Source organism: Photinus pyralis, unplaced genomic scaffold (genome assembly GCF_008802855.1).
Source record: "Photinus pyralis isolate 1611_PpyrPB1 unplaced genomic scaffold, Ppyr1.3 Ppyr1.4_LG4, whole genome shotgun sequence".
Lineage (NCBI taxonomy): Eukaryota > Metazoa > Arthropoda > Insecta > Coleoptera > Lampyridae > Photinus > Photinus pyralis.
In genome coordinates, this window is record NW_022170511.1 from 18,724,390 (window position 1) to 18,745,230 (window position 20,841).

The following is a 20,841-nucleotide window of genomic DNA, read 5'->3' on the forward strand; positions in this document are numbered from 1 at the left end:
AATTTTGCGCCATCTGGTAAGTGAGTTACAGAGTATAAAAGTACACTCCTCTCTATTCTGTGTTATAAACCTTGTATATAAGGTTATAAATTTCCTGTCTCTTGTGATGATGGCTCTTTATTTTTAACTTGACCTTACATAAAGTAAGTTCATAAATCATTTATGCTACAATTTTTTTAATGTTTCTCGTTTTTAAGCAATAATGATGGATATTTTCCGAAAGGATTTCAATTATTACAAGCAAAAGGATTCCTCCTTGCAAGATGTGCTGAATTTCAACGACTTTAGTTCTATAAAGGATAAAGTATACAAAAACCACACCTAACCCTCATAAGAAATATGTTACAGGTCGAAAAAATAGAAGTATGTACTAACTGTGAGTCAATGTTCGGCTTAAAACATCCAAAAGAATGGGAGATATATAAATTAATTAGTAACAGCGGTACGTAGTCTTCTTAATTGCCGCAAATGACCAACAAAATTTAAGGTTTTATATTTATTAAAAATCCATTTACACCCGTTGGCCAAAGGTATTGGATTATGAGGTGCCTAAAAGATTACCCACGATCACCCAACAAAACCAATTTAGATGCTCATTCGGTTATAGGCGAATGGTCACCTTTCAATGACAGTAATGGCAATAATTTACTGCTCAATAAATTAAGATGGGCAACTTTGGGATATCACCATAACTGGAATACAAAGGTTGTAAGATACGACCCTAATGTAAGTTCAACCACTTATTTTATAGGTTTATAGTGAGGATTCCAAAAGTGATTTTCCAGCCGATTTACAATTACTTTCGCAATACGTAGCGAAGGTTTTACAATTTGAGTCCTTTATCGCTGAGGCAGCGATAGTCAATTTTTATCATATGAATTCGAGATTGTCAGGGCATACCGATCACTCGGAACAGTCCCTGGACTCCCCACTGTTTTCATTTAGGTAAGTCATAGATGTACCAACTCATTTGTGACTCTTTGGTTTTAGCTTTGGGCAAACAGCGATTTTTTTGCTAGGCGATATAACCGTGGATGTAAAACCAGCTGCAATGTTTTTAAGTAGTGAAGATTTACTTTTTTAAATCATTTGCTTCGAATGGCCGTATCATTTGTTGAATGTTGAACTGTACCTTAATAATTATTCCGCAGAGTTTACAATTAGGTAGTTCAAGAGTTGTAGGTGTTTTGAAAATTAAAAGTGTAATTGTGATTAATTTTATTTGTTGTTAGTATTATGTAGGATGTAAACTAAAGCTGTATATATTCATTATTAATGTGCACATGTTTCATCTTTCTTAATTAAATTTTGTTGTAGTATACTTTAGTGTCCAAATTGTTATTATTCACATTCTGTACAAATTTTAAACTAAATGGTGATTGGAAGGTATTTCATTTTGTATTTAGAGATTACGATTGATTTGTATTTTACATTTTTAAGTTCTGTATAGTTCGCCAATACCTCACAAAAGGAGTTGTAACACAGCTTGTTGCTTGGTTACAAAATTAACTTTTCCTATGGTAAGTGAAACAAGTTAAAAAAGTAATGGTAAACGATTTACAAAAAGCGTATTTCCACTTGCATTCATTTTACCATTTGTAAGATGCAACTTCTGTTAAATTCGTAAAAATCCGGCCACAAATATGAGACAGCGTTGCACATGTGCAATCCATTTTTGACGTGCTACTTCAATTTCAGTTTATAAGAAGAATTTCATTTCAATACTTCCCTAAATAAGAAAGTTGGCACTGCGCATGCGCAAACCTAAATTTTGAAACTAACGTTAGATTTTCCTTTGTTCCAAGCGCCTACGTAAAAAATTTCATTTAAATGCTTCCATAAATAAAAAAGTTGGCACTGCGCATGCGCAAAACCAAATTTTGAAACGCGTTAGATTTTCCTTTATTCCAATTTTTAGTTGTAGCTTAGCGACATCTCCCTGCGGTCGGCAGTCCAGTGATTGTATTATCTGTGTCAGAGGCGTAACTAGGGTATGGCAGGCATGGCACGTGCCATTGGCGCCAATCAAAAGGGGGCGAAAAAGGCGGTTTTATAGACATAAATATGTATATTAAAAGAGTTTGAGAGTGGAACATTATTATTTATAACACGCAAGATATAGTTCTATTATCTACATCAATTCTATGACTATAGGATAGGTATGTGCTCCTTGACGGTTCTGAATTTTTACAAATAAGGCAGTGCTACTTACTTTGAATCATGCATTTGTGTTTTTTAAGTGTTTAATCGTGTTCTACGCCCCCGAAAACATATAGGAATAGACACTGTGATGGTCTTAGGGGTCTATCAAGTCGACACTGAAAAGTTGACTTGCCTACGCTTTACTTACCGATTACCTTTCAACTCGAAACGATGGACGTTTCTCGGCACTTTTGAATTTGGATGGCAGTCGGCTCGATATGGGTGGCACGGATGATCTCCTACGTTGTGTAATGCGGTTCTATATGTGTTGGGACGTGAGACACAATCGGGAAGGGAATTAAATAAAAGACAGAACTTTGTGCGTAAGAAATGACAAGAACAAATAAATATATTACGCACACAGCAAGACCATACCAGGGAAACCTTCTACGGGACAAAAACCCCGGCATAGGCCACACAAATCCATGAAATAAATCAAAATCAGCAAAATGTAAATAATTGTGACAAGAAATTCAATGATTAATAGTTAGTATAAAAAAGAATAAAATGGTTACTACCTGTAAATACACCTTCAAAACACAACAAACTAAATAATCCAGATGGCAAACTCGGGAAATCATCATGCTCTCCATCGACCCCGTCGCCATCTTCTTTCTTCTTCCACGCCCTTTTTTCCCCTAGCTTCGTTACGAAAATCACACATATGTCTATGAGATCGCCTAGTATTCGGCATCTGCGCTAAACGGTCGATTGGTTATACACGGTGTTTTTTTTTAAGATGGACCATACGACTATGTAGAGCCGCTGTAGAAATTGTTTCTAAATCAACTAATTTATTCAAATGAGATATAAACGTATAGGATTACAAACGGTGCTCGAATTGTTTTCCACCGGCAACCAAACGATACCCGATACTAGGCACTGAATAGCTCGCATACCACTCAGCTACTGTGCCCACTCTTGTACAAATTGTACTACATGAACACCTTTTCGAACGGCGGAATACATATTGCTGCTTCGTTGATGCAGTTTGAAGGATCAGATTGAGAACTGTCAGTGAAATAACTAGGCCAAGGTCAAGATTTGGGAACAATTGGCGCAATGTAAATTTCCCTATGACCCATTTTAAATAACTCAACTCCGTTACATTGTCGTATGGGGCATCTTAAAAAAAACACCCTGTATACAGAACATATCATGTTTTTGTTTCAGATGTAAAGGTGTGTTGCCTAACCTTTGATTGCATATATGTGACCACAAGCAAAAAACTTTTAAATTGGGCGCCATTTCGAATAACTCACTTCCGGTGGGAATTTCGAGTTGGCAAATGGAATTTTTCAATGCTTCTTGCATTGAAACGGAAAAATTTTCTCAGATTTTAGCCCCGACTATGAGTACCTAGGTAAATATCTGAGGGAAGCATAGGACTTGTTGAAAATTTACTGCTGTCTTGACTCATGAACGACGAATGAAAATCCCAGTGCTTGCCAAAGAAGATGGAGTGGCTGAAAGTACAATATTCAAGATTAGGTATACACGAAAATTTTGACATGAAAGCAGTGTCTGATCCATGGACTCCCGACTCCTTGCGCCAGAGCGGAATACTCAAAAATGAAAAATATTGGTCCAAAGCATTTGGGCGCTTTGGCGAACGACGTCCGGTCACAAACTCCACTTCATCAAAACATGAACTAATGAAGTGGGATAAGGGACCTCTACACCCAAAAAATACCTAGAGCCTTCACGTGGAAAAACTGATGGCGACCATTTTTTTTGGGGTTGTGAAGGCGTTTTGTTTATTGAATACATGGGAAAAGGGCGACATTCATAATTGGGTAGAACATTAAACAAAAATTCTTGTAGAGCACCGGGCGCGGCACCTATCGCCACTTGGCACCTTGGAAGTTGCAACACTTACTGCCCCAGTAGCTACGCCACTGCTTACTTCTTCAGTATATAAAGAAAACCAATGAATAAAGAATGTAATGCTCCTTCCTGGTATTCTTTATTCATTGAAGAAAACATACTACTCTTTCCTTGTAAACTTTGGTATTTATTGCCAATTTTTTCGAATAGGTAGGTACTTATACATTCAAGTTTATCTAAAGATTTCATATTTAATACTTGCTAAAACCATAATAATAAAATTATATTATGTTATATCTATCTATACACACACTTTCAGGAATTTATTATCTAACATTCTTTATAAATTTATGTTTTAATTGCTAGTGGGCATTTAATTAGGAATTCAATGCTGTGCTTGAGATGACCAGGCAGAACGGGACCTCTACCTGTTTGACCTGCGTTTTTTAGCAGTAATGTTTCATGTGTATCACTTGGAAAGAGATTTTTTAAATCAATTAAACCCTACCGATGTAAAGGGTGCAGGTAGCTATCTTCACAAAAGTTTCTGCTCCAACTTAAAATTATAGATCCTTGAGAACTAATGCAAAACTGATATTCTTTGCACTTTTAAAATGAAAAGTAACCTGAAACGGAAACTTAGGTAGACACCTGGCGAAAAGCTTTCAATACTTTGATTATTGGTAATTTTTTATGCCGGATGTTGGCTCTTTTTTATTCATTTATCAATTGTATTTATTTACTTGCAGGATGTAGCTACAAAAGACTGAAAAGTACACAATTTTGAGAGTTTTTGTAAACCAAAAGAACTGTTTCATCGGGAATAAATTCGTATACTTGCACACATTAGGTATTATTTTCGCATTAATGGGTAGGTAAGTATTAAAAAATTACCTACCTACAGTTTAAAATACTATGAAAGTGACGACTAGAGCGCAAATAGATAAAGTACAAAATGAAATGTTTGCAAAAAATCAAAATTTGGAGTAGGTACCTACCGTTTATATTTTATAAAATACTGACCGTCACTTAAACAGAGTTTAACCCAATAACGAAAATATATACCTACTCGTAGATTTACTGGTTGCAATTTTCAGACAGAGCAAACTGCAACTTGCAATGTATAGGTAGATAATTCTACTAGGTAGGTACTGTACGGGGTTATTGTGAAGCGCTTCGGAACTAGTGTTACGATTCGTTTTATGGCGTGGTTATTTACTCTACATGACAAAAGTACCTATGTGCATATGTACCATTTACATTATCCTTCCGATCCCAAATTTTATGGTTACAAGGTTTATTAGAGTTATAACTTTCATTTTCTTAACCTTTACTGTCAGGGCCAATTCATTGTGTAAAATGGACCGTCCATAAATGCGTAATATAACAGTGCTCTTTTCGGATCCCATCTCAGCCATTTATGAACCAAATTGCAAACTTTTTTACTATGAAATTTCATACGTGAGCACTTGAAATAAAAGCAAAATAACACGAGGTTCAAAATTTGGTTTTGCAAATGTGCATGAAAGTTTTTAAAAATCAAAAGTGACTGTCGTGTTGCAAATTCAGTAGGTACCAAATTCCGATGAACACCGCCCTATCAAACTTCAATTCTATCGACTACTCACTCCTCACACTATCGCACTTCTTCTACCCCCTACTATGAAATTTCTGTAACAGTGAAGGGTAACCAAATTAAGGGGTGGTTTGTATTTTTTTAAGTGGTGTAGCCAAAAAACATTTCTGGACCACCGTTTCTGAGATTTGACCCAAAGTTGATATTTTTCAAATGCAACACCCTGTATATTTTTGAAATTTTTGAAATGCCATGTTTCTACCGTTAGCCATTCTTATTGATTGGTATCGGCTGCCTTAGTTACTATGAATGCAATAAACAAAACGTCCATGAATCGATGGCCTATTATTTAAAACACGTAAGAAATGAGGTTTTTTTATTTTTGGTTCATTGCTAAAATTAAAAAAAAAGTATACGTTGTAATACATCAATGTATCAGGAAAAAGAAAAGAAAAAGAACCAGTTTTAACTGGCCAAGACCATGTAAGCAAAACAAAGCCATAAATTGAGCAAATGTTTACACCAAAAATGAAAACGATGTCAAAAGGTTACTATATTTACCATACATATGTAATGCATTGAAGTTAAATCAGGACAATTTCCAAAAACAAAGATTGAAAATTATAAAAAAAAGTAGGAGTGTACACAAAACACAAATAAATTATAAAGAAATCCAAATAAATAACACATAAGGAACAACAAATAGAAACTAGACGATGCTCTATGTAGGGAAGCCTCAAGCAACTTAGACGTACGAATCGTCCCTGTTCGAAACGGTACAGACATGCTTCCCCGTCTCATAAGTTTCGCTGTTGCAAACTTTCAAAAATCTTCGTAGGGGTAACCTCTCAACCCCCTAATCTATACAAAAATGTCTGTCTGTCTGTCTTTCTTTCTGTGGTTTATGCCTCCCAAGCCGTTTTACGATGAAAATTTGGCGATTGGTTGGACATATGCCCGCAAAGGTTTCTAATTTAGCAAAGCACTTCCTGAAATTCCCACTGGAACAGGAAAAAACGGAATTTTACGTTTTACACTACTAGAATAAAATTGTATTTATTTATAGCAATATTTTCATTTAAACTAACGATACAATTTCAACAATAAAAAATTCAAAAATTTTTTCTGAGTTCAAACATAATTATTTTATACGATACAATTTTACTCCATTCAGTCTATTTACAAGGATCGATTCCTTTAACAATTTTTTTGATTTCTCAAAGAACCGATCGTGATTTTTTATACAAATCAAATAAGTATGTTACCATAGTTACCATAGCGTTTTGTGTCAAAAATGTCAAATAACTTCGAAACCTTGTCAGTTAGATATAGCATCATATGACATGGTCATGATTTTTTATGAGGAATTCGAAAATGCCATCAGAAAAGATAGTGCCATTTGAAAGTTTCGGTATCGTTCTGATACAACCGAAAAAGCGACCATCTTGAAAATATTTCTATATGATTCCTTTTGATCGATTATTTAAAACGCCAAACGGTAATGGGTCCCGATTCGAAATTGCAAATACATTCCTGAGATACTTCTAATGGTCCACTTAAGAACACCACCCTGTATAGTGAATGGGTCGCTTTAATTATTTTGACTTGCTTGGGCCAGACACCTTCCATCGAAACAGTTGTTTTAATTTTAACAATCATCTCTTCCTGCAAACTAAATTCTAAATCTTTTCTTTATAACACTAAACAATAGGTGTGTATTTATATGAAACGAAAAGCGTTTAAAAAAATTTTACATTAACAATTAGCTAATTATAACTACATCTGTCCGTCCGCTCTATGGCCATTGTTGCTTGTGATTATAAATGTACATTGAGCTTTTTTACCTGAATTCAACCTTTGTTTGCAATTTGCAAAATCGATTCGAAACCATAATGTGCATATCAGTTTCCAATTGTTAGGAGGTAATGTAAATTAATACCTCTGTATAGAAGGCTCGAGCTCTAGTTTCGGTCAATTTGAGATTTGCGTCAATTGTCTGTTGAAACAATTATTCAACAGCTGCTATCTAAGGTAAAATTACCTATACATCTCGGCAAACCGTTAGATCAAAATTTGCCTCTCTCGCACAACGTGAAATAAATCCATAAAACTTTTACTTATTCCTTTTATTAGAACGAAAATGTAATTCTCAATGATCAAATTAATATACCGCAAGCAATCTCAATTACATTAATACAAAAAATGGATGAGCCAATAAGGTCAATTTTAGCACACGAAAAGAAATTGAGATAAAAAACAACATACCTAACACAAATAAAAATATCGACGTGAAATATAAACACCATAAACGGAAAGAAAGAAGTAATCGATGAAACAGGAGAATACCAATTGTAGCTAAGGCTAAAAGTGAGATAGAGGCGCATAGGTGATAGGGTACACATTGTATTATTCAGGAAATGCAGAATACCTAATCTAATAGTATTATATGAAATAGGCACTTTACTTAGGCCAAAGGGTAACAAAATAGAACCCAGTGTTCTCCATAATGATAGTACTGGTACCTACACATATACGAGGGGCAGACGAACAAAATGTGGAAGAAAATGATAACGTGACGTGATTTCATGCATAAATGGAGAAAGTATAGTAAACGTACTGGGATGTATGGGTGAATATCGAGAAGAAGTAAAAAATGGAAAACGTTACAATTTGTCATCATAGCAAATGATTTTAACATAAGTGATAAGCAACTAGCAAACACTATACAACAGTAAGAATAGAAAAACTAAAAGACAAAGGAAACAGCAGCAGAATTATGTGGGAAAAAAGTGCGAGTTGGGAGTAAAACACTAGAAAAACAAAGAACAAAAGTTACAATAAAAAATGTGGTCATGTGTAATGTGTAATTAACTAATAACGTGATATACATTTGCATTTCCCAAAGGACTGATATTCTTCTTACATACCGTGTATATTTTGAATACGTGTCAAGTGCCGTTAAAATATTTATGTAATAATAAAGAGCCTCACGTTCCCCTTGCATTAATAATTTACTAAGAAAGTAAACATCAATAACTTTTGCATGCAACTACCAATTTCTGTCAGACCTTGCCTCTAGTACTATCCAATATACTGCGCTATATTTGTTAAAAAAAAAAAAATAAAATAATAATAATAATAATAATGGTCATTTATTGAAGGATAACACTGTACATACTAATAAACAGAATTCATGACTATTAAATAGGAAATAAAAAACTAACGTCAGAGTCAGCTTCAATAGGGCGAAGTTCAGATTTATGGATAGGAAGTTTCATAATCTGCTCTTCCACTTAACCCTAATACTGAACAATAATTTTTATTGAAAGAAAGAATACCTCCCGAGTACAAAATTGAAATTATATTAATTAATTTAATATGAATTAGTTGGTTGTTTAACTGATTATTGGCGTGCCATTTGCAATAAATGGCAATAATAATTTATAGATGAAGAAGAGAGGAAGTTAATTAATAAAAAAAAGAGAAAAATATCAAGATAAATAAAAAACAAAACAAAAAAAATAAATAAAAGAAATTTTAAGTACTATTTTTTTGATTTTCATAAATAGTTTTAGTAAGGCGATGTCTGAAAGAGGCAGTCCTAAGTGTTTTTACACATTCAGGCAGTGAGTTATATAAATTACTAACGCTATATGAGAATGACTTTTTAAACAAATGCGATTTATAGATTGGAGGTATGATAAAACTTTTCTTTCTAATATTTACGTTGTGAATATCATATCTAAATTTAATTTTGTCAAAAAGGTAATTCGGTTTCTTATAGTTATAATTTTGTGAAATAGAACTGATGAATGCAGAACTCTTCGGTTATACATATTTAGCCATTTAGCCACATAAATGTGCTTTATGTGCATCGCCCCCAGAAACGTTTTTAGCAGCCTACTAACATAACATTTTATAACATCGAAAAGAGAAAACAGGTGTAAATTGTATACAACTCTTGTGCAGATAAAGCGCATTTTTTTAACCATAAATAGCTTTTGTTTGGACATCATCAATACATACAGCCATTTTTTCTCTATCAATGCGTTTAACTGTCTCCTCAACTAAATTGGTGAAAAAGATCTGGTCCAATATGATTTCTATATAACTAAGCACTCTTCATGTTGAGTTTTGAATAAACTAAGCAAATATAGAAAACGAGCTCCTAGGTTACAATACATACAGCCATTTTTTCTCTATCAATGCGTTTAACTGTCTCCTCAACTAAATTGGTGAAAAAGATCTGGTCCAATATGATTTCTATATAACTAAGCACTCTTCATGTTGAGTTTTGAATAAACTAAGCAAATATAGAAAACGAGCTCCTAGGTTACAATACATACAGCCATTTTTTCTCTATCAATGCGTTTAACTGTCTCCTCAACTAAATTGGTGAAAAAGATCTGGTCCAATATGATTTCTATATAACTAAGCACTCTTCATGTTGAGTTTTGAATAAACTAAGCAAATATAGAAAACGAGCTCCTAGGTGCACAAACCAAATTTTAAACCTGATGTTAGTTTTGCTTTTATTTAAAGAGTATATTTACGTAATTTTATTTAATTGCTTCCATAAATAAGAAAGTTGGCACTGCGCATGCGCTAAATCAAATTTTGAAACTGGCGTTAAATTTGGTTTTATTCCAAGTGGCTATGTACTCAAATTTTATTTAAATCCCTCCATAAATAAAATAGTTTGCAATTCGGTTTAGAAATCGTCGAGATGCGAAAAGGGCACATTGCATGTTGATCGATTAGGCTCAATTTTTGGATTGGCGTTTTATATGGCTTATATGGCTTTATATGAATTTCATGCAATCCGGTTCATAACTCACGGAGATGTCTAAAGGGCCTTCCTTATTTTATGGGCTACATTGCCAATTCACGAACTCCGATCTACAAATTTGATAAAGAATCCATCTACTATATTTGATCGTAAACGATCCATTCGTTATCGAGATATCGTGCTAATGGACGGACAGACGGGCAGACACCGCAAAATTTAACCTCGCTAGGAGCTCGTTAATAATCTAAAATAACGTAACACGCGTATAGCATTTACAAGATGCATCAACAGTGAATTTTTAAAATTGTGAAGAGTGAAAAAATAGATCTTTTACTGTAACTTTTTTCGTAAGTGGTACAGAAAAAATTCATTTCTTGGTGCAACCCTCGACGCTATAAAGAACTAAATAGCCTGATTTTGATAGTAGGTAACAACCGCAAGAACGTACAGACCGACGGATGGACGGACAAAGTAGTCACAATACCACTTTTTTTGTATTCTTGTGGAAATGTGCCAAAAAGGAATTTTAAAAGATTTAAAAAATGTGGTTATTATTCGATTTCAATCGTAGAATTGAATTTGGATTAAAAAAAATTGCTTCTTGAAATTTTGTTCATTGGATTGGACCCACATTTCTCACAGGTATTAGATGTGTCAATAATTGTCATTAATAAAGGTGAAAGCATACACCTGAAACACACTAAATATTGACAAAAGCTATACAGGGGTAACAAACAATTCAAAGACGAAGGCAAATTGTACGTGAAGTACGAAGGTTAAAAAAGCGCAAGGTGTCTATTAAATATTGTGTTACAAGGTAACAGTGACAAATATATTTTCAATAAGGAGCAGAAATATATAAAAATTGTAAAATATTTGCATTTCCCACGATCGATTCCGATTTCTATCTATCTGCGGAAGTGAGTCGGGTAGCACTTACGATCTTAATGGAGCATGGATCCCACAACCACAAAAGGACACCCTCACCTTGTACCTTTTTAATAAATTCTCAAATAATATTCCATTCAGGTATATCTCTATACCTATACTTAACAATAAAAAAGACGTTTTCATTTTCTAAGTGAGCAACATCTGCTCAACATCATGTATCTTTTCTAGTAGATGCATTTTTTTTACGTGTTTTAATTATAAATCTATCGTACCTAATTAATGGTTTCATTGTTGGATGAAAAGGTACGACGTTATTTTAAATTTTATTTAATTTATCAAGCTGCACGGAAATAGTATGGACTCGAATATAAAATATATTTAATAATTTATTAAAATTAAAGGCACCTAAGTCGTCAATCAGGTCGTCAGGTAATGACCACTAATATCAGGAGACAGGAAGAGTAGTTTCTCTTTTAACATTTAACGTTGCAGGTATACAAAAATTAAAAAAGTGTTGTTTGCATAAATGTATACAGTCATTACCTAAGGGGTTGCGGATAGTGTTTGAGATGGTATCGGATTTGACGATTAAAAGGCCCTAGCTGCCACACAGAGTGAGGACAAAGTCAGCGTACTTTGGTATGTGCAGCTTCTTTCTTTATGGGAAATGACAAACCCTCAAATATGTTGACAGCTCCTCTCAGTTTCAGATTAAATATCCTTGCGTTCAGCAATCTTAGTATTCCAAAATGTTAGGTCAGCGAATGCGGAAGCAGAAAGGGAAGCGGAAGATTCCTTCGTAGTAGTAAATTCCCCTAGGACAAAGTCAGCGTACTTTGGTATGTGCAGCTTCTTTCTTTGTGGGAAATTAAGAAACCCTCACATATGTTGACAGCTCGGCTCAGTTTCAGATTAAGTACCCTTGCGTTCAGCAATCTTAGTATTCCAAAAGGTTAGGTCAACGGAAGCGGAAGAGGAAGAGGAAGAAGAAGAAGAAGAAGCAGAAGAGGAAGAAGAAGAAGACGAAGAAGAAGAAGAATCATAAAATACACTAAAAATACTATATTTATGCGTATATGATGAACAAATAATCTGAGATATTTGCTCTTTTCGACCCCTATGGTAAATGTAATTTAGATTCTGACTCGTCCTGGAACCCAATAGGTAAATTTACGGTTGAAAAAATTGCCTATTCATTGCTTTCGCAATTTGATATTGGATCCAGGATAAGAACGTACTTTTGGTGCGTTTAATCGATTTATTCGTGCGAGGCTAATTTCCTGCGTGCACGTTATCAAGTAATATCTTTGTCTTAATTCGAATGATTTATGGTAATAGTGGGTATTTCAGGTCCCGAAAGGAGACTTTTTTTCAGTAGATAAATAGAAATGTATGGTAAACATTCATGTGTAAAACTAATTTAAATTTTATCTCTCTCTGGAAATTTGCAACTTCTATCTATGCTTCGGGAATTAGTAAGTACTTGCATTAATTGTTATTTAGACAATGATTATGAAAGTCAAGCCTGTTTCACCTCAATTCGCATTTAATTCATATTATGGAAGTCCTGATAAAGTTAATAATTTTTCAAATGATGTGTGGAATCTTATTTGGTTACGCCCTTTATTTGGTATGTTTTTTTAAAGTTATATTATTGAGGTGTAAGAGCCAAATATGAAGAACCTGTCACGGGAACGTTTTGAAAAGGAAATCTAAAATATACGCGACATATTACACGATATACCAATTTTAAAAATATTTAGTCCGGTTTACGCTTCTAGTATTGACGTTTGACGCACTGTCAAGAGTGTAGAATAGCATGGTATCTACTATCACAAAGAAACCTCATTACACCAAAATGTGTAATCGTAATATTGTAATCGTACATCTCGTGACAGGTTTGTATTTTCTGATTATTACCTATACATATCCTATTGCCCCAATGCTTATATTACTGTCACCATATGATTCCCATGTTCAATACACTTAAATAGAAATGATCATTTTCACACTTAACCTGACTTCAATATTACAACAATCTTCGTCTAATTGTGTTGAAATTTTTGTACTCTTACTTCTTAAGCGCTAATACACACTTCATAAACCAAAACTCTAGTATGACACCAATAAGCAATCCAACTAATTCAAAAGTAGCAACCTCCCTCAGTTAAGTTGAACCGCACAAATAGGAAACTTAATTTTCTACTTGAAATTCTTTACACATTCACTGTAATATTTTTCGGTCGTTTTGTGAGTTACAACAAAATAAAGAAGTCACAATATCTCTGGATTATTTGGATTTGACGTCAATTTCTAAAGATTCCTTCGTAGTAGACAATTCCCCTAGGACAAAGTCAGCGTTCTTTTGTATGTGCAGCTTCTTTCTTTATGGGAAATAGACAAACCCCCACATATGTTGACAGCTCGGCTCAGTTTCAGATTAAGTACCCTTGCGTTCAACAATCTCAGTATTCCACAAGGTCAGTTTTCCATCTTCGGATAAATTTATTCAGTAAATAAGTACCGTGACAACTATTGTATCGACAATGGTATCCATGGAATTTATGCGGAAAGATATCGAGAGCTGGAAATACCAGGCCTAAGTTAAGGATGTAAGTGGACAAATTCGTACTCGCAATTATGATCAACTTTCATAAATATGCGCTCAGGTTCGGAGAGTTTGTCGTAATTTACTGACGCTATTTTTAGGTGTCTTTTAATTTCATGATCGCTTGTATTATTTCGAATGAGTAAAATGAGAAACAGAAACGGAAAAGGAAGCGGAGCCGGAAACCGAACCGGAAACGGGACACGAACCGGAAACGGAAACAGAAACACAAACAAAAACAATTTCTAATTGGGTTAGTAGTGTATAAAAATGGTGGTTGGGCCAGCACAAAGCAGTTGTGGGATGCAATCTATATTTGGCTCAGTAGTGTTCTATGTGGACTTCCATTTGGTTTGCTTTCATTAGGGAAAGCTACCATAAAAATTTCGATTAAATTGTTCCCCAAATAAGAAAGCTGTCATAGTCGATTATTCGCGTCAAAGTGTCTCCGAATTTCGATCATTTAAAAAAGAATGCGATTTTGAGTCAATCAATTTTTGAGACCCTAAAAAGGTTACTTAAAAACCTCAAATCACAAATAGGAAACTTAACTTTCTTCTTGAAATTCTTGACACATTCACTGTAATACTATCCGGTTTTCTGAGTTAGAATGAAAGAAAGGAGTCACAATACTTTTCATCTCTGTATTATTTGGATTTCACGTCAATTTCTAAACATTCCTTCGTAGTAGAAAATTCCCCTAGGACAAATCTGTATGTGCAGCTTCTTCCTTTATGGGAAATAGAGAAACCCCCACATATGTTGACAGCTCGGCTCAGTTCCAGATTAAGTAGTAAGTACCCTTGCGTTCAGCAATCTCAGTATTCCACAAGGGCAGTTTTACCACCTTCGGATAAATTTATTCAGTAAATAAGTACCGTGAAAACTATTGTATCGACAATGGTATCCATGGAAAGTAAAGTTATCGAGAGGTGGAAATACCAGGCCTAAGTTAAAGATATAAGTGGACAAATTCGTACTCGCAAATAAATTATGATCAACTTTCATAATTATGCGCTGTTTCGCAGTGTTTGTCGTGATTTACTGATGCTATTATTAAATGTCTTTTAATTTCATGATCGCTTGTATTATTTCGAATGAGTAAGAGAAACAGAAACAGAAATGGAATCGGAAGAGGAACCGGAAACGAAAACGGAAACAGAAACGGAATCTGAACCGAAAGCGGAAACTGAACCGGAAACGGGAACCGAAACGGCAACGGACAATGAACCGGGAACCCAAACAGAAACGGAAACGGAAGCGGAACCGGGAACCGAAACGGAAACAAAAACAATTTCTAATTGGGTTAGTAGTATATAAAAATGGTGATTGGGCCAGCACAAAGCAGTTGCGAGATGCAATCTAGTGTCACCGATTTTCGATCATTTAAACAATAATGCGATTTTGAGTCAATCAATTTTTAAGACCGTAAAAAGGTAACTTAAAATCCTCAAATCTCTGCCACTTACTTAATCTTACAGTTTAACATCAATTTTTAGCAAAAAACAGAATTAATAAATTTTAATAAAGTTTTTTGAACTTCGATTCCGATTTAATGCACATGCGACTGTACTGTCGAGATGGTAAGCACATGTAACATAGGTCGTCTTTGAAGTAATCGTTTAGTACCAAAAAGTCCAAAGAATTTCACCGGAAAGTGCCCATTTTGCGGCCATTCCAATTAGTTTTTAGTTTGGTGTCGTATTGCGTAGATGTTTAGGAATTCTTTATACCCACAAAGTGGCCCCGTGTTTCCTCTTTCGATCGCGGTGACAATTTTTCGAGTGCCTTGAATGTTCGAAACATAAAATTCCACTCGCACCACCAAAACCATGCACTTTTTCTAGGGGATTACCGCCAAATCCCTAAAATGGCATCTCAAAGGCGAGATTTTTGAAAATTTTCATGCAGTTTTTTCGTGACAAGTCTTAATTATGGGAATTTAACAATTATCAATTTTTTCAAGTAGGCTTCGTATTTTGACGAATCTTTCTGTAACGTGTTCTTTGCGACAAATTTCATCGTTCAACACGTTGTTCGGTCGGATCGCCAATTTTTTTTTTAATTTTTAAAAGGTATTTTTCCTTTTTGAGAATGTTACCTATACAAAGTGACTTTTTACAAAAAAATCAACTTATTGTCTCCGCATTTGCACATAATCGCGTTCGTTGTGACACGCGATAAACTGTCACCAATTTCAGATAATTTAAAAATCAATGCGATTTTGAGTTTGTCAGTCTTTGAGATCCCAAAAAAAATCTCTTAAATCTCTGCTAAATTTTTGCACTCACTTAATCTCGAAGTTTAATGTTGATTTTAGCAAAAACAGAATTCGTAAATATTTAATAAAGTTGTTTTAAAAAATTATGATTTTTCATATCGATTCCGATTTATTGCCCTTGCGACTGTACTGTCGGGATGGTAAGCAGGTTTCTAAAGTAATCGTTTAGTAACAAAAAAGTTCCAAGAATATTTTGCGCCCATTTCGCTTAGTTTTTCAATTTTCATTTTGGTGTCGTCTTGCGTACACCCGTATAAACCACTCGAAAGCTCAACTTTGGGTTTCATTTCGGATCGATAAAATTCATTGAGTTATATGAGTTATATCAAATAAAATAAACTCCATTTACAACATTTACAAAACAATGGACCAAATAAAAACAATCATAACGCCATTAAACAAAAGCAACCAAACTATTTGAAATGTTCTAACAATATTTACTATGGAAATAATCGCTAAGCTGAATGCATGAAAGTATGTACTTAAAGAAAATTTTGAATGAACGCCAATAACTTTCATTAATCGTTAATATAAACAAACTGCGTAAAGAGCGGGGCTGTTAGATAAGTAGTAGCGCTTACTGAATTTGTGGAATGTTATTTTAAGTGATCAGTGTACAGAATTGGCGAAGCATGAGAACATGAACAAAAAAAGAAATAGAAATACACTTTTAGTGTATACTCTAAGGGACCAAAATAAATTAATTTATCATTTGTAATCCCAAGTTTGAAGTATAGAGATTTTGACAATTTAAGTAGTGACATTTCATGGCATACTTTCATTCAGTATATCATATCTGACCATAAACGATACCGCGGACGTTAAAATGGTATAAATGTCAGCTTATAGCATAAATCGGTTTACAGTTTTTACGGCAATAATATAATGTTGATTTGGGTACGCTGTTTTCAGTTTTGAAAAACTATCAAAACGTGAATTTATGCGATGTCACCCTCTGAGGGTAATTGGTAAATTTTAATACGTAAATCGAAGAGTTTTTGCAATGTTTTTTTTCTGAAACACGATTTATATCAGTCAAACCGTTGGTTGGTTGCCTACCCTACCGGCGGAAAAATAAAACGAGCTGGGCGGCATTGTAAATGAATTATCGAATAATCAATGCGAATACCAACCTTTCCGCTTCTTGCAAGTCGTACAAAATGCTATACCAAAAAGAGGGTCTTTTATACTAGTTACAATTTTCGTAAAAAAAACTGTCAGTGTACCGATAGGTCAATGTTTTATAATGGCCACGTAATGTACCGGATGAATCGTTGCAAAACAACAAAGAGTCATTAATTCCACCCAACTTGTAATACCTACAAATTCTTTTCAAAATTTACCTGATGATAATAACCTACAATCAATTCTCAATTGTTCACGCAGCCATACATACGAATTTGCAGTTTTTACTTGTGTAATCATATATTATTGTCGACAAGAGAATGCGTTGAACACCTTTCAAATCAAAAATAAAAGAACCTTCAAGCCGAAAAATACAAGACTCTCCTAATCACATTATCCATAGTTTCAGCTATATAAAAATGCGGTTTGCACGTTTAGCACGGTTAACACCAATAAATTGTTGTACCTATCTAATGTTTTTCTCGTCATAAAACGAGTTATTTATTTTAAACCTTATAAATGCATTAACCTCTAAATTTTACGAAAAAGTCAAAGTCAAACATCCACATTTTTTTATTGATTTATTTCGATTATAGTTAGGAATTTGACCAATACTAACAGTCGTGCGCATTCGATGAAAGGCAAAGAACTTTTATAGTGTATAATGACATTGAAACAGACCGCAATGAATTTGCTAAGATCATCAAGGTACGGTAACACAAAAATGTACATTATGACGAATCAAAATCACTCCCATGAAACGATTCGTCTTGAGAATTTGGTTACAATGCCCTCAGTCGTCATGAAAGTATTTATTGCAGTTGTTCCAAAGCATAAGCACTGTGAGCGGTCGTTCTTCGCAGGAAACAAATTTTTAGAACAAAAAACATCCCCAAGGCCTAGAGAATCGTCGTGGGATCCGCACTCATGAATACGATTGGGTTCACATTTCAACGGGTTTTGGGGAAGAAGCTTTGTGCGAGGTGGGAGAATAAGTGCGAAGTGCGAAAAACCTTCACTCCGAACCCAAGGGTACTTATCGTCGGAAAATATATTGGTATCCTTGCCAGTAGCGGCGCCACGTTGGGTTTAGGCGTTGAGTAAGAAATATAAAGAGGCGCAACTTGATTATTAATCATCATTGATGAGTATAGAGAAATGTGGAATCAAACGACGTAGATTTTCATGTTTCATATTGATCAAATTATTTCTACGTCGTGTATTTCGTAGAATTTTGTCAATCGAGAGTCCACCTTCAGCTACCAATTCGAAATCCATGTCCACGAGAAAATATTCGAATTAAAAAATTTGAGGTGAATCCGGGATTTCCAAAGTTGGACAACTAGAGGGTAGTATAGACGCTTTACAAATAAAGTAATGTTTATTTTATATTCAATGTAGATCAAATCCTTCAAGGATTTCTATGGCTGTTCGAACGGTGTAAAACTTTTAACTTTTCATAGGAAGAGACCCTGATCAAAAAGCTTCACTCTACAACTGCTAACTTTTCCAACTCGACAAAACTTCCGTAATCGCACAATACGCGTTAAACTTCTTACACCACTTTAGTTCACTTGCGTCTGCCGAATTGGGTCTTCAATAAAACAAACAGGGCTGACTGTTTGATATACTGCTTCCAACATCAAATAAGCTCCTTGCTCAAGAATCTTCATATAATTCGCCAACACTTCTTCAAATGAATGCAATTTTTCGTAAAATCTGCATCTCCTTATCAGTACCAGCACACGTGTGTTAATTAATTTTCGCCTGATAAAACTGCTTATCGCAAACGACCAGATGCGTCTTATCTAAATTAAATAAATTAGAAAAGCGATAAAATTTAAACAAAAATTACGCATTACGCATTTAATTTCTAAAAGGAACAACAAATATGGACAGACAAATTCAAGTAAAACAAATTATTCGTAAATAATCCCCCAGATTTACTTGAAATGTAGTTGTTTCTTCGCCAAACCTCGTACAAATTACAGATAATGTCGTATCAGGTGTAAAAGTGTGTGTAGAATCAAAAAACTTAAAAATGTGCAATTAAATTTCTAAATTTAGGGTAACTCTTTGTTAGACGGTGCATTCTGTTTTTACTATTAGCACTAACATTAAATGTTATATTCGTACTGCAAATTCTGCCATAATTTGGTTGCCACACAGGATATATTATATGGCAACAACAAATGGTAATTTTGCGGGATGACGTCAATGGCTGTTCTCAAACTTAATTACCGTTAATTAACAAATGGCAAGACAAATAATTACAGGAAGACATATTTAGGCTGTAATGGAAAGTATCGCCTACAATTAGAACAATCTGAGAATTAAAAACTAACTGGTCAACGGATTTGAATGGCCGATGTATTAAATGAAGTCTCGCTTAAAATTTTACATCGTTGTAGGTGTAACAACATTTTCCCCATTTTTCAAGTGTTTTTGTCTTGTTCCACTTTGTTTAAAGAATTAAAAAAATGTACTATTGCTAGCGTTTTGTCCGACCGTCCGCCCAAACCCACTCCTGCGGTTTTAAACTGTTTATAGGGGAATTGTCCTAAAGTCCTGAATTTTTTGCAATTTTCGCCTACACCTAAAATATTGTTATCTTAAGCCTCATCCCCTCCCAAGTTTCGAAATTGAGGGGGGGGGTTGAACGCACGTTCCACCCTTCATTCTAATGAAAGGTCCCATCAAAATGAATTGGTATACCTAAACCATAACTTTCAGTTATAATTCCTTTTATTTCAAGAGCGGACTGTTGGAGGCGGGCACTACCAATAAGTGATTAAGACGTATGGCAGAGATAAATCCATTTGTGGTGTAAACACTTCAAGAGCGAATATCTCGAAAACGGTTTATCGGAGGAGAGTACTTTTTCACCATAGAAGCTTCACAAGACCCTACACCACGAAAATGAGATTTTGAAAAATATGTGTACGCTTTTTTGTCACCACGATACAGGTCGTAATTTTCAGTTTTTCCGAGCAAATGTCACCTCGTTACAGCGTACAATTTTGGGGAGTGTGACCGAAAATTAAATTCTGCATATATAGGGTTGTTCTCTGTAAAATTCAATTCAAACTATTGGTATGAGAAAAAATATCACCTAGGTGGTGTAAATATTCTGGTAAACACTTGTCGTTTCTTAAGGTTTTAGCGCGGGTACTTGTTAAAAAACAGTCCGCTTTTGCCGCTCTACAGTTAACTTTCAAACCTCACAAAGAAAAGCCACTTGCCTAATTGGCATCAAATTTTAGTAGGTTGTCACTTCTGTCATTCCTAAAATGAATTTGGGATTTCTTCTAAAAATTGTAATTGATTTCTGGCATAAAAGGCAGTACACAGATTGCACTTGCACTATTATCGTTCCTGTATAATATCAATAAGATCTTTCGAAAAGCATAGTTAGCATTATAGTTACATGAGTGGGAATCACAAAATCTTCAAACTGCGAAGAGATTCAAAATCATTGATGTATTACCATAGAATAGGTACCTTACTACTATTTATTTTGTGGTATTACTTCCATCTTCCAT

General features: G+C 34.5%; 1 protein-coding gene across 1 annotated transcript; it reads left to right on the plus strand.

Annotated features, from left to right (window-relative positions):
* The first annotated feature begins 78 nt into the window (after positions 1-78).
* LOC116168497 (nucleic acid dioxygenase ALKBH1) lies at positions 79-1,389 on the plus strand. Its single transcript, XM_031484375.1, has 6 exons — positions 79-143; positions 198-304; positions 349-442; positions 488-705; positions 752-945; positions 991-1,389. Exons 2-6 carry the CDS (start codon positions 203-205, stop codon positions 1,082-1,084), a joined length of 702 nt encoding a protein of 233 aa, XP_031340235.1. The 5' UTR covers positions 79-143; positions 198-202; the 3' UTR covers positions 1,085-1,389.
* Positions 1,390-20,841: the final 19,452 nt, after the last annotated feature.

Coding starts and splice junctions, on each gene's coding strand:
- LOC116168497 (XM_031484375.1), top strand. CDS start 203: ATGATGGATATTTTCCGAAAGGATTTCAATTATTACAAGCAAAAGGAT. Junction 305..348: donor TTAGTTCTATAAAGGATAAA/GTATACAAAAAC, acceptor AATATGTTACAG/GTCGAAAAAATAGAAGTATG. Junction 443..487: donor TAAATTAATTAGTAACAGCG/GTACGTAGTCTT, acceptor ACAAAATTTAAG/GTTTTATATTTATTAAAAAT.